The sequence below is a fragment of the Podarcis raffonei genome, chromosome 14 (assembly GCF_027172205.1).
Source record: "Podarcis raffonei isolate rPodRaf1 chromosome 14, rPodRaf1.pri, whole genome shotgun sequence".
In the NCBI taxonomy this organism is placed as follows: Eukaryota; Metazoa; Chordata; class Lepidosauria; order Squamata; family Lacertidae; genus Podarcis; species Podarcis raffonei.
Window position 1 is genome coordinate 8,616,228 of NC_070615.1, and position 14,429 is coordinate 8,630,656.

The 14,429-nt window shown below is 46.4% G+C and overlaps 1 protein-coding gene across 1 annotated transcript in view; it reads left to right on the top strand.

Annotated features, from left to right (window-relative positions):
• CD276 (CD276 molecule) overlaps positions 1–14,429 on the top strand; it is a 47,273-nt gene that overhangs the window by 29,438 nt on the left and 3,406 nt on the right. Inside the window, exons 5-7 of the mRNA XM_053365410.1 lie at positions 9,100–9,240; positions 10,666–10,704; positions 13,981–14,016. Coding sequence (XP_053221385.1) covers positions 9,100–9,240; positions 10,666–10,704; positions 13,981–14,016 — 216 coding nt within the window. The remainder of the gene's footprint in view (positions 1–9,099; positions 9,241–10,665; positions 10,705–13,980; positions 14,017–14,429) is intronic.

A 14,429-nucleotide genomic window follows, 5' to 3' on the forward strand; every position in this document is an offset into this window, starting at 1 on the left:
CACCCGCGTCGGTATTTAGCTGCTGATATATCGATGCTGAAAACCAGATATCGCCCAGCCCTAACCATCTGGAGGACCACGGATTTCTCACCACTGGTGGTTAAGGAACTCATGTGCATGCACACTGCTCATTGCCATTAGTCCAGCCAGAACACTGGGCCTGAGGCAGCTGCCTCACTTTGTCTAATGATAGAGCTGGCCCCTGCTTTGAGAGCTGGTGGGAAGGAGCAAAGTTTCAGAAACTGAGCATGACCACTGAGAAGGCCCTCTCCTTAACCCTTGTCCCAACCCTGTTTTTGAGGTTCTGCCTCAAGGATGCTGATAAACCACTTCCACTTCCACCAGACTATTTCTTATCAGTCCCAGTTTTATATATACAGTGGTACCTCGGGTTACATATGCTTCAGGTTACATACGCTTCAGGTTACAGACTCTGCTAACCCAGAAATATTACCTTAGGTTAAGAACTTTGCTTTAGGATGAGAACAAAATCTTGTAGCGGCAGAGCAGCGGCAGCAGGAGGCCCCATTAGCTAAAGTGGTGCTTCAGGTTAAGAACAGTTTCAGGTTAAGAACGGACCTCCGGAACGAATTAAGTTCTCAACCTGAGGTACCACTGTATAAAAGATTTCTTGGTTTACAAATTATCAGTCTTGTTTTGACTACAGCCTTGTTGGAACTCACTGCTGGCGATTGCTGTTAGAAGGACTGATGGCCAGGACTTTGAATTGTGCATCATCATCAATTGAATTTGCTTGTCACTTTATCTTGCCCAGGGCAACCCAACGTGACTTCCAACCAACCAAACGACAACCCCCCCCAACCGCCACATAAATACATTAAAACCAAGATGAGAATGAAATACTTTAAGCAGACCCTGTCCACTTCAAAAAGCCCAAAGATAGTTAAAGGCCAAAGCCTGGTTATAAAGGAAAGTTTTTGCCTGGTGCCTATATATATACAGTGGTACCTCGGGTTAAGAACTTAATTCGTTCTGGAGGTCCGTTCTTAACCTGAAACTGTTCTTAACCTGAGGTACCACTTTAGCTAATGGGGCCTCGAGGTATTATTTCTGGATTAGCGGAGTCTGTAACCTTAAGAGTCTGTAACCTGAGGTACCACTATATAATGACGGTGCCAGGTGAGCCTGCCTGGAGAGAGCATTCCACAGATGGGGGGCCACTGCAGAAAAGGCCCCGTTCTTATGTTGCCACCCTCTGGACCTCTCATGGAGGAGGCAAATGAAGACAAGCTTCAGATGACGATTGTAGGGTCCTTGTTGGTTCGTACGGGGAGAGGTGGTCCTTGAGATATCGTGATCCTGAAATGGATTAGAAGCCAGCAAAGCTGTTGCATGTTTTTGGCTGCATGGAATTATCCCAGGAGTTCAGAACTTCCAAAAGAGAGGCTTTCCCCTCTGGCTCTATTAGCACAGCATATGGAGGAACTATGTACCAGCTTGAGGATGATTCCTGAATCTAGCTGCAGTCGCCGCTGAGACTCGCTCTGTTCTTCCCCCCTCTTGACAAATATAACTTGTAAGTTCTGAGAGACAGGGGCCTGTCTCTTTTGCTTATGCTGAGCACTCTGTTCACTGATGCTCTCTCTATTCCCTAACCTAGTGCCTTCCATATGTTAACTGAGCTACAACCTCCCATCATCTCTGACTGTTGTCCATGCCGGTTGGGGCTGATGGCAGTTGAAATCCAACAATATCCAGATGGCGCCAGCTTGGGGGAGCCTGCCTTCTATAAGTGACAGAATCATAGAATTGTAGCATTGCAAGGGACCCCAAGGGTCATCTAGTCCAACCCCCTACAATGCAGGAATCTCAGCTGAAGCATCCATGACAGATCACCATCTAACCTCTGCTTAAAAGGAAGGAGATTCCACAACCTCTGGGGGGAAACCTTTCCTTGGCTCAGATCAGAGCTGGCTGCTTAGTATAGCATCTTGGATTTTAGACGGATGTTGTCTACCCCTTATAAAACTTTCCAGAGGCCAAGCATGTCCGTGCTTGTCTTCTCTTTTAAAAAGGGTCTCTTTTATTATATTGCCCTGTGCTAAACCTTATTGGGTTTCAGGTTAGGATCAATATGGCAGTTCAGTCCTGCCTATGTTTGCTTAGAACAGCTGTTCTCAACCTGTGGGTCCCCAGATGTTGTTGGACTACAACTCCCATCATCCCTGAGCTCTGGCCTTGCTAGCTAGGGGTGATGGGAGTTGTAGTTCAACAACATCTGGGAACCCACAGGTTGAGAAAAGCTGCCTTAGAACAACCTTCCCCCAACTTTTGACAACAATTCCCACCATCCTTGACTGTTGGCCATACATGGGAGTTGGAGCCAAAAACATCTGGAGGGTCTGGTTGGGGAAGCAGGTCTTACAGTTTTCCAGGTAAATATGTTTAGGATTGCAGTTTTTGCAATAGAAAACATGGATCGGTGGGATTTACTCCTTGGTAGGTATATGTAATGGTTCTAGGGGTTGCTCGTGCGTAAATCGGCACCACAACTGGCTGGGTTACCTGGGTGAACTCTTACTGTCCGGACAGCCACTCACCTGTGGCTGTCTCAATCGCTGGCAGAATCCGTCAGTGGGCGTTTCTTGAACTTCTTCCAGCATAAAAGTTCTTTGACGCCTAGTCGGCGCCTACTCTCCCTGCGCGGAAGCCTTCTGCACAAGGAGGGTGTGGGCAGTGGAGGACCAGTGCTCTCCCCGCTGGTCTCCGGCGAAGAGTCATGGAGCCACCTCGCCGATTCCCCCATCTGCCCCCCTTCTCCACTGGTGCTACGCTGATTTCCTTCCCCAGAAGATGGGCTGCTTCTCTCCCTCCCGGGACGCTCTCCGGAATCCCCCTGGAGCCCTCCCTCTCCCTCTGGCTCCAATGGCAGTTCCCTGACAGTATATATAGGACTGCAGCCTTACATCTTTGATAGAAGTTCGATCTCCCTGTGAAATTCTGTTCACATGACTTCCCCCTGGTTCTTCCGTGTGGCTTCCAGTTGTTGTCATGCCATCTCAACTTTTATAGACACCCTGAAGCTCTTTGTAACCTTGTTCACTTGCAGGTAACATTAATTAGTGTTTAATTATCCTTGGCACAGCAATTGCTGGCTTGTGAAGGAAGGTCCCTCAAGGAACATAAACCTTTTGGCTAAATGCATGGCGCCACTTGAATGGCGATGGAGAATGGCTGGGCTTTGCTACACCTGGCAAAACACCTTTTCTTGGGTGCAGCCTAAACAGTATGGCAGCCACGGCTGTTAAAGAGATGCTTATGGTAGCCCTGTATCACAAAGGTGCAATTGTGTGTGTATGTGTGTGTTTGCATTTGTCCTGGAACTCTATATGAAATTCTGTACCTCTCACATTCTGCAACCTGAAAACTTCAATTCTGCGATGGGAATACGTTTTATGTAAACTTAGCAGCATCACAGATTTGTTTAATCTCTGTGTTTTTTTTTAAAAAACAGTTTTACTGTGGTTCTTAGTTTAAAGGTAAAGGGACCCCTGACCATTAGGTCCAGTCATGGCCGACTCTGGGGTTGCGGCGCTCATCTCGCTTTATTGGCTGAGGGAGCCTGCGTACAGCTTCCGGGTCATGTGGCCAGCATGACTAAGCCGGTTCTGGAGAACCAGAGCAGCGCACGGAAACGCCGTTTACCTTCCCGCCACAGTGGTACCTATTTATCTACTTGCACTTTGACGTGCTTTTGAACTGCTAGGTTGGCAGGAGCTGGGACTGAGCAATGGGAGCTCACCCCGTTGCGGGGATTCGAACCGCCGACCTTCTGATCGGCAAGTCCTAGGCTCTGTGGTTTAACCCACAGCGCCACCTGCGTCCCTGGTTCTTAGTTTAGCTGCCTTCTAAATATCTGAACCAGGAGATGGTTGGGCTGAACACCCCCGTATCTGAGCCAGGCCTGCCTTAGGGGCTGCTGGTGAGAAAGGAAGGGCACTCTGCACATATTTAAAGGCATTTCCTTCTTCTTTTTTGCCTTTAATTTTATTTTACAAAAGGGCCAAAGATACCTTGGCAAACACACAAAACATCAGGATACTCTCAGAACAATATATGTGCATGTGAGATGGGCAGATTGTATTTTGTCCTAGTATCTATCAATGGACACCAGAAACAGTCCTATTTGAAAGCTATACCTTGGTGCAAGACCAATGAGTAGCCATGCCCTGAACACCAGATGTGCTCACTAGCCTTGCCCTTAGCACCCACCCCTTTATTGTGGACCCACTGAGTAGGGCTAATCTGTACTTTTGAATAGGAGAGAGATGGCAAACCTGAAAAAGCATCTCCACCCCCATCGTCCAGCCCGGACACTGAGGTCCAGCACCGAGGGCCTTCTGGCGGTTCCCTCACTGCGAGAAGTGAGGTTACAGGGAACCAGGCAGAGGGCCTTCTCAATAGTGGCACCTGCCCTGTGAAACGCCCTCCCAGCAGTTGTCAAGGCAATAAACAGCTATTTCACTTTTAAAAGACAACTGAAGGCAGCCCTGTTTAGGGAAGTTTTTAATGCCTGACGCTGTATTGTTTTTAATATTTGGTTGGAAGCTGCCCAGAGTGGCTGGGGAAACCCAGCCAGATGGGCAGGGTATAAATTATAATTATATTATTATTATTTTTTAAGCCTGAAGGCCATGTTCCCTTCGGAGCGTGCCAGTGGTGTGAGAGGCAAAAGTGGGCAGAGTCATGCATCTAAGTTCAACATCTCTAAAACAGGCTGGCTTCTACTTGTGCACTGCCCTCTCTCTCCCCATCCTGGCAAACAAGAGGCAATATCAGGGTTCCAGGACATGTTCCAGCCAGGCAAAAGCATTCCAGGAGGATGCAAAGCAGGGCTGGTGAGCGGTGTAGCCTGGGGAGAGTCTGGAGGGCCCGAAACAGGGTGGCTGCACTCGGTGGAAATATTGGTGCATATGAGTTTGCACAGTTCCAACCCTTCTTCCCTTGCCCTCTTCTTGGCGTACATGGAATTGCTGTCTTTGCAGAGACTGGTCCTGTTTTAAAGTGCCTTTAGCCGAGACTCCCTTCCCTAGCAAAGTGTGACAATCAGCATCTATTTGAATTTATTAGCATAATTATTTAAAGGTTAATGAAGTGTTTTACGGGGTAATTTCAACCTGCTGTTTCCTTGCCTTCCCTGGTGTATCTGCTGGCCCTGTAGAAAAGCAGCAATTGGAAGCACCCACTCGCATCGTTTGGCCCCTAACTCCCACAATCTGAGCGAACCGTTGTCATTCCATCAGCTCTTATCGGGTGGGGGATTTTGGCTCCTGAACGTGCAAAGTACACGGCTGACTCCAGTTTTGCAGAGAGTATCCCTTTATTCTCCACTTCTCCAGCTGATTCTGCCTCTTCCACCCCAGCAGCCCTTTAATGAAACTTAAGAAGCACATTCATCAAAATTCTGGACATCGCCATCTGTGTGCAAGGCTTGTCTGTTCCATTTGTACCATTTGAATTTGCTTGGTTTCTCCTGCTCTGGAAGGAAGGACTCAAACCAGTGGCTTTAAGTTACAAGAAAGGAGATTCTGGCTAAGCACCAGGAAGAACTTTCTGGCAATAAGAGCTGTTTGATAGTGGAATGGTCTCCTTCGGGAGACTTCCCTGGAGATTTTTAAGCAAAGGTTGGATGGCCATCTGCCATGGATGCTTTAGGTGAGATTCCTGCATTACAGGGGGCTGGACTAGATGAACCTTGGGGTTCCCTCCAACTCTACGATTCTATGATTCTTCCCCCACCTTTCTTCCAAGAACCTCAAGGTGACAGTTATAGTTCTTTCCCAGCCACCCCTCTCAACAACCCTGTAAGGTGGGCAAGGATGGGAGAGAGAGTCACTGGCCCAGGGTGAATTTTGATGGTTGGGCAAGGATGTTTCTATTTTTTTAAAAAAGTTTTTTTATGAACAATTTCAACATAAGAATATATCAAAGCATATAATACTCATTATTTCCCCCCCTTTCCCCCCACTCCCCATCAAACCCTCCCTCCCCCTTCCCTCAGCTCCTCTCTCTGACTTCTCATCACATGTTGTTCTCTAAATATTATAAAATTATATCGATCCTTATATTATGTATCTACCATGTTATCAATCAGTAAGTTTCTGTATGTTTATTCAAAACCTGCCAAGGAGTCCAATTCATTTTGTTGTCTTTTAAAATACAGTGGTACCTCGGGTTACGTACTTAATTGGTTCCGGAGGTCCGTTCTTAACCTGAAACTGTTCTTAACCTGAAGCACCACTTTAGCTAATGGGGCCTCCCGCTGCTGCCACGCCGCCGCCGTGCGATTTCTGTTCTCATCCTGAAGCAAAGTTCTTAACCTGAGGTACTATTTCTGGTTAGCAGAGTCTGTAACCTGAAGCGTCTGTAACCTGAAGTGTATGTAACCCGAGGTACCACTGTACTTTGTAAAAAGTTCCCATTCTTCTTTAAAGTGACAGTTGTCCTTATCTCACAGTTTGTATGTCAGTTTAGCCAATTCTGGGCCAAGGATGTTTCTCAGGTCCCAGGGCCTGATGCCAAAATCATTGTTAAATGTGGGGTGATTGCAGGCTGGACAGCGCCTGCCACCCCACTACCTGGGGATGAATTGGCAAAGTGAGAAAAATAGATCACAAGGACGGGGGGCTGCAATATCCTCCTCCCCCAATCCTCCAAACACTTGCTGCCCTGACCTACACCAGAGTGACACCAGAATTATCAGGCAGGACAGTGACCTCGATAGTCTTCAACTTGCTCAGTTAGTTTCAATATACCGTACTTTTCAGTGTATAAGACTATGTTTTTTTCTTTAAAAGGCATGCTAAAAAATGGGGGTCATCCTATACATGGGTAGTACATAGGGTGGACGTTTGATTGGTTGCTGCCAAGGCAGTCAGCGGCTGTTGTGCGTGTTATTGGTTGCTACGTCAATGAGTAGTGTTGATTGGCTGACACTCCTGCAATTGGGGGGGGGGCAATTGGCAGCTTCTGCCAGCGATGGGACAGACAGGAGGTGGACTTATTGATGCGTGCAGGTGAGCGATTTTCAGCAGTCCCCCCTAAAAAAAGCTCAACAACCCTGGGCGATACTCCACAAAAAAGCTGAACAACTCTGTGCCCTCTCCCCCCATTTTATTAAATTTGAGTCCCCACAAATAGGGGGCGTCTTATACATGGCGGTGTCTTATAGACGGAAAAGTACGGTAGTTTCATCTTGCTCAGTTGAAATATCTGGCAGGCTTTGTGGGCTTCTCAGGCGATGGCTGTGTTTAAAAATGAGGGTGGCAGAAAACAGGGGGAAATCCCAACAGAATGACAATAATTTATTTATATGCTGCCCATCTGGCTAGGTTGCCCACAAAGGAGCCCACAGCTTCTGGTGAAGCGGATTGGTGGTGATCATTACCTTGTAGGCCAGTGCAGAACATTGTCAAGTACATTTTCTTAAAAGCTATAATTAAGGAAGCAGCCGTTCTTGTCCTGTTGCCTATTTAGCATGCAACTGAGTGCACATGTGGGTTTGATGGTGATACTGGAGAGCTGTGGAGAAATCGGCAGGACTTTTGCGAGGAAGCTACCCCCAGTTCCAATGGAGCCCAAATCTATCAGCTACATACTGGAACTTCCCTTTGAAAGTAGCAAAGCAGTTAATATAGATTTTAATAGCTGGTAAAAACTCTGGAAGAACGATCAGAAGTTTACAGCATGTTATTCCTTGAAGGAGAACTACTTGAAAATGATTTACAGGTGGTATTTAACTCAGAGTAGGCTTGCTAAGGGGGACGCGGGTGGCGCTGTGGGTTAAACCACAGAACCTAGGACTTGCAGATCAGAAGATTGGCGGTTCAAATCCCCGCAACAGGGTGAGCTCCCGTTTCTCGGTCCCTGCTCCTGCCAACCTAGCAGTTCGAAAGCACGTCAAAGTGCAAGTAGATAAATAGGTACCGCTCTGGCGGGAAGGGAAACGGCGTTTCCGTGCGCTGCTCTGGTTCGCAAGAAGTGGCTTGGTCATGCTGACCACATGACCCGGAAGCTGTACGCCGGCTCCCTCAGCCAATAATGTGAGATGAGTGCTGCAACCCCAGAGTCGGTCACGACTGGACCTAATGGTCAGGGGTCCCTTTACCTTTACCTTTTAGGCTTGCTAAGATGTTTAAGACTGAATCAGATAAGTGCTGGAGATGCAATGAGGTAGAGGGAATGTTCTTTCATATGTGGTGGACCAGTAAAAGGGTAAAACAGTATTGGGAAATAATTTACAATGAGTTGAAAAAAATGTATAAAAAGCACTTTTCAAAACAACAACAGATCTATTTTCGTTGGGGATAATTCAGATGGAAATTCCCAGGTGTCAAAAGGGGTTATTTGTGTATGCCACTACAGTGGCCCATGTTTTGTTAGCCCCAAAACAGAAAACGAGCAAGGTCCCAACTAAAGAAGAATGGCAGCTTAAACTGATGGAATATGCAGCACTTGCGGATCTAACTTATAGAATAAGAGAACAAGAAGAACCTTTGTTTAAAGAAGATTGGAAAATGTTTATTGAATATATGGGGGAAAGTTGTGTACACTAGAAAACATTGGCAGCATTAAGATAAATTCAACAGTGTAAATAAGTTTTGATGGATGCAATAATGGAAAACTGAATTGTATAGTTTGTATAAAATATGCAGGGATTTATGTTATGCAAAATGAACCATGGAAAGAGAAGAAGGGAAGTCAGTGATATTTTAAACTTGTTTAAATGAATATTCTAAATTGTAAAACAGAAAATTTAATAAAAATTATAGGTAGATGATAGATAGATAGATAGATAGATAGATAGATAGATAGATGATAGATATAGATAGATACAGTAGATGGATAGTAGCAAAGCAGAACATCTTGCACAAATTTTGCAGGAATATTTCCATACCTCTTGAATGGGATGCCTGTTAGGATCTCCTTGTCTAAAGTGAGATCTGGTATGTGTGCAGATGACCTTGTGGTAACCCAGTGGATTTATCTGTTTCCCTTCAGAGACATTTCCCTCCTTTGCTTCCCATCAATGGCATTGACAGAGACTTTACCATCTTCTCCCTGTTTTCTCCTTTCCAGGTCAACACCTCCTGTTTCCTGCTGTGGCTCTCTGGGTGACAGTAGGATTGGCCATCTGCCTTGTCATCCTCCTGGTTGCCCTGGCGTATGTGTGCCAGAAGAAAATTCGCCAGAGCTGCAAAGAAGAGAGAGAGAGAGCTGGTATACATAAATATAATCAAAGTGAAAGAATGTCTTTGTGCAAGTCCCCATTGGAGGGTTTGTAGCGCTGCGTCACAAACCTGGGTTTCCATGAAGTCAGGGCAGGGTAGGGGAGCAAAAGTGACAGCGTGGCATGGGACCAAGAAGGAAGAGACACCAAGAAAATAATAATAATAATAATAATAATAATAATAATAATAATAATAATAATAATAAACCTACTGAAAAAGAGGGACGCGGGTGGCGCTGTGGGTTAAACCACAGAGCCTAGGACTTGCCGATCAGAAGGTTGGCGGTTCGAATCCCCGTGACGGGGTGAGCTCCCGTTGCTCGGTCCCTGCTCCTGCCAACCTAGCAGTTCGAAAGCACGTCAAAGTGCAAGTAGATAAATAGGTACTGCTCCAGTGGGAAGGTAAACAGTGTCTTTGTGCGCTGCTCTGGTTCGCCAGAAGCGGCTTAGTCATGCTGGCCACATGACCCGGAAGCTGTACGCCGGCTCCCTTGGCCAATAAAGCGAGATGAGCGCTGCAACCCCAGAGTTGGTCATGACTGGACCTAATGGTCAGGGGTCCCTTTACCTTACTGAAAAAGAAAAAAAAAGGGAAAAAAGAAGAAGGAAGAGACACTGAAATTGTGGTTTAAAACAACGGGAGAAGTTTGAGTAAAGTATTATGGGGTATTTGAGGTTGCCACATCCTTTATCTCCTGCACATGAGACAGCTGAGGAATGGAAGATGCAGAAGTTCTGAGTACAGCAAGTTGGGAAAGATGCTGAAAGGAGAGAAAAAGAGGATGTTTTAAACAAGAGCAGAGGTTTGAGTAAAGCCGGGATGGAAGGACACTGAGAGGGGGAAATGGTGATTTTTAAAAGTGGCAGATGTTTAATAAGAGCGAGCAGGGGATGAAAGTGGCAATTTAAAGCAAGTTTTTAGTACAGTGAGAAGGGAGTTTGGAAAGGCTCTGTTGTGTTAGCTTCTTGGTGTTAGTTTCTGAGTTGTACCCATCTCTGCTATTTCTCGTTGCTAAAAGTGGCTTGTTTGCTTGTTAAAAAACAACCCCTCAATGTTTCTGTAGTGTGGACCAACTTTCTCCTGCCTGGTGTTACTAGACTACAACTCCAGTGCTATTTTTCTGGGGGAAAAGAGGTGCTTCCCTTATTCTCTTATAATGGCAATGATGCCCACCTGAAGTTCTGGCTGGAAAAAAAGCCCTGCCATTACCCCGATCATTGGCAGGGGCTGATGGGAGTTGGAGTCCCACAACAGGAAGACCATATGTTCTCCATCCTTGATCTGAATCTTAATAGTATCAGTGAGTCCAGTACTACACAGCTCCACCTGGCCTGGTAACGGGGATATTTAACCACTGGATGGCAGTGTTTGGTTTTTATTTTTTAACCTTCCTTTTTGTACTTTTTTTTTCCAGCAAGAGAGGAACAGGATGAAGGAGAAGGATCCAAGACAGGTTAGTCGGATTTTTTATCTTTCTGGCAGCCCCAGAGCAAGAACTCTGGGGTGGATTATGTGCTAACAACTGTAGCTTGCCAATTTACGCATGCTGGCCAACGTGAAACTGCGCATGGGGAGAGCACCCTGTTTCTGATTGTATGTTATGGGCTGAAAAGTCTAAAAAATAATACAGTGGTATCCTGGCTCTCAAACGCCTTGGTACTCAAACAACTTGGAACCCAAACACTGCAAACCCAGAAGTAAGTGTTCCGGTTTGCGAACATTTTTCGGAAGCCGAATGTGCTCTGTTTTGAGTGCTATGCTTCCAATTTGAGTGCCACACTTCTGTTTTGAGTGTCACGCTTTGGTTTTGAGTGTTACGCTGAGGTCTGTCTGTTTTTGCTACTTATGTTGCGTTTTTGTTTTTGCAGCTTTTTTGTTTTGTTTTTGTGACTGTGTGGAAACCAGTTCAGCTACTGATTGATTGTGTGGCTGCAGTACATAGTTTATTGCTTTCATTTTATGGATCAGTGGTCTCGTTAGATAGTAAAATTCATGTTAAATTGCTGTTTTAGGCATTGTTTTGAAAAGTCTGGAACGAATTAATCCATTTTGCATTACTTTCTATGGGAAAGCACGCCTTGGTTTTGGAACGCTTTGGTTTTGGAACGGACTTCCGGAACGGATTAAGTTTGAGAACCAAGGGACCACTGTAGTAGCAGAGCACTAGATTGGGTCAATATTATTCCTGCTGTTCAGGCTAGGAGTTCCGTTGAATTTGAAGCTGGAGCAGCGCCATATTTTTCCTTCTATCTTCAGTGTTTGGGCTAGGGGTGCTGTTGCATATGTAGCCAGAATGGCACGACACGTACAGCTTTCTTCCAACACGGAGTGCTTTGAGAGCATCACTACCATGGATGCATGCCTAACTTGGGTGCCATGAGGAAGGGCTGTAGCTCAGTGGTAGAGCTCAGGCTTTGCATGCAGGAGGTCCCAGGTTCAATCCCCAGCATCTCCAAGTACACCTCTTTATTTTGCCTTTGACTGCTGAGATATATACGACCTCATCTGCACAATGCATTTAAAGCAGTATCGTGCCACTTTAAAGAGTTGTGGCTTCTCCCGAAGAATCATGGGAACCGGCTTGTTAAGGGTACTATCAGTTGTTAAGAAACCCCTATTCCCCCCCCACCAAACTACAACTCCCAGAATGGTGTAACCATCAACCCCTGTTCCCAGGGAATTTCTGAGAACTGTAGCTCTGGGAATAGGGGTTTTGTAACACTTTTTGCAAACTACAGTTCCCATGAGTTTTTGTGGGGGGGAACCAGGACTGTTTAGAGTGTTATGATACTGCTTTAAGGGTGTGGTGCAGATGGGGCCTGTATTAGGATGCACACTATTCTTCTGACGTAAATTTAACAGATTTTAATAGCGTCTCTTTATATGATTGTAGCCCACCCTTGTTAAGGAAAACTTAGAAATCCTATAAATCAGGGACATCCAACTCCCAATAGACTGGGATCTACTCACAGTATAAAAAAAACCTGGCAGTGATCTAACCATTGTCGTAAAAAGACTGGCAGTGATCTACCCAAAGTTGTGGAGCTTTTTTTAGTTTTGTTTTTGCTTTTTTGTAAGGAGATTGTGCTATAAATGCACAATAAATAAGTGTGAGTGGGGGGAACTGTGTCTGAACCCTGGAGAGCTTCTGCCAGCCAATACCGATCTAGATGGAGCAGGGGTCTGACTCTGTCCAAGTCAGTTTCTTATGTCCCTCCCACCCACCGATATTGACTTGGAGCAGAGAATTCCCTGATGTGCTGCAGCAAGCTCTCAGCCACGCAGGCCTCTGATAAACTGGATTATCATTTTAATAAAGTGTGATAGCGGCACTCGGCTGTAATCAAATGGATTAATTATAAGCCTGGTGATTCCCTTTATCTGCTTCTGAGCACAGCAATAGACACATTGCACATAGATTGCCTGGTTTCTAATCTTTCCTTGAGAGTGCGGAGGCTTCAGGCATCGTCGTCTACCTGTGTGACTGCGGTATTCGGGGGGGGGGGGAAGGGGAGGGAAGCAGGCAGTGAGGTTTGCAGATTTGTCCCCCTACTTTTGAGAAGTAGTCCTGTTGTGCTTCACATCCACATTAGGCAGCGGAGCACAAGGATGCAAAATGAGGGTCCATAGCTCTGTCAATTCTCTGGTTAGAAGGATCTTCAGGTAGCAGGTGGAGGGAAAGACCTCTAACTGGGAGCTGCTGCCAGCCAGAGCAGGAAGCAGTGGTCCAAAGGGGCAAATAGTCTGCCCCAGTGGGAGGCAGCTTTCTATGTTCCTACCGGATTCCATTTTGAAGCCTTAGCTTCTCGTTCTACTCCTGTGCACCATGCAATTCATTACCTCGAATCACAGGCGCTGCGTTGCCCCCAAGATTGGGGGGCCGGGGCGGGTGTGTATGTGATGTCATCCGTGTATGTGATGTGTGTGTGAGATGTCGCATGATGTCAGTACGTTTCTGAGCACAATTCAAAGTGTTGGTGCTGACCTTTAAAGCCCTAAATGGCCTCGGTCCAGTATATCTGAAGGAGCGTCTCCACCCCCATTGTTCTACCCGGACACTGAGGTCCAGCATCAAGGGCCTTCTGGCGGTTCCCTCACTGCGAGAAGCCAAACTACAGGGAACCAGGCAGAGGGCCTTCTCGGTAGTGGCGCCCTCCCTGTGGAACGCCCTCCCACCAGATGCCAAAGAGAACAACAACTACCAGACTTTTAGATGACATCTGAAGGCAGCCCTGTTTAGGGAAGCTTTTAATGTTTGATGTATTACAGTATTTTAATATTTTTTTGGAAGCCGCCCAGAGTGGCTGGGGAAGCCCAGCCAGATGGGCGGGGTATAAATAATAAATTATTATTATATTATTATCTGCGTCTTCCAACGCCATGGAGACCAAACCGGTGCAGCCTAGCGGAAGGCTGCCCTGGCCTGCGTGGTGTCAGGAGACCCCTTCCACTTTCTCCACCCCACAGATAGTTTTGTGCCCCTCTATCCTGCACTTTTCTGAACCGTTTCCAGCTCTAAAACAGCCTTTCTGAGTTGGGTCTGGGGAGGGAGTCTGCTGTCTCTCCGGAGTGGGGTAAGACACACACGTTTGGGCTCCGCAAGAGTTGTAGACAGAAAGTCATATTCTCCACGATTCATGCTAGTCTGTTCAGTACATTTGCTCAGCGTTACGCCCTAGGGCCTAATAATCTCATGTGCTGTGCTCTCTCTTTCTCTTTCCCCCGACAGCTTTGCAGCCTCTGAAGAACACGGAAAACAAAGAAGGTAAAGGAAAGTTTCCCCTCAGTGGTTGCTACCCATGTGTTGAGCTGCTTTGAAGTGAAAAGCAGCACGTTGCAGTCAATGTGCAGATTGTCACTTCCACAGGTCAAGCACGATACGCGCACCTTGGCAGAGCTAATAACCCCCAGATCTTTGACCTCTTTCTTTGCCTCCTCTTGATGGTGGTGATGATTGCCCTCTCTGCCCCACTTGATGCCAGAGTGAGGGCAGGAGGCATTGCCCTCTCTCTGAATTGGCTTCAATGGTCATTGCAAAGCCAGCTCAGAGTGAGAACGTATTTTGGGTAAAAAGAGAGAAAGTGCCCACAAAATGGAGCCCTGTTGCAGAACCGACTTTGTGTGTGTGATATGGGGTGGGGGTGGGGCTCTCTGAAACCTGCAAATACATCAGTAAAG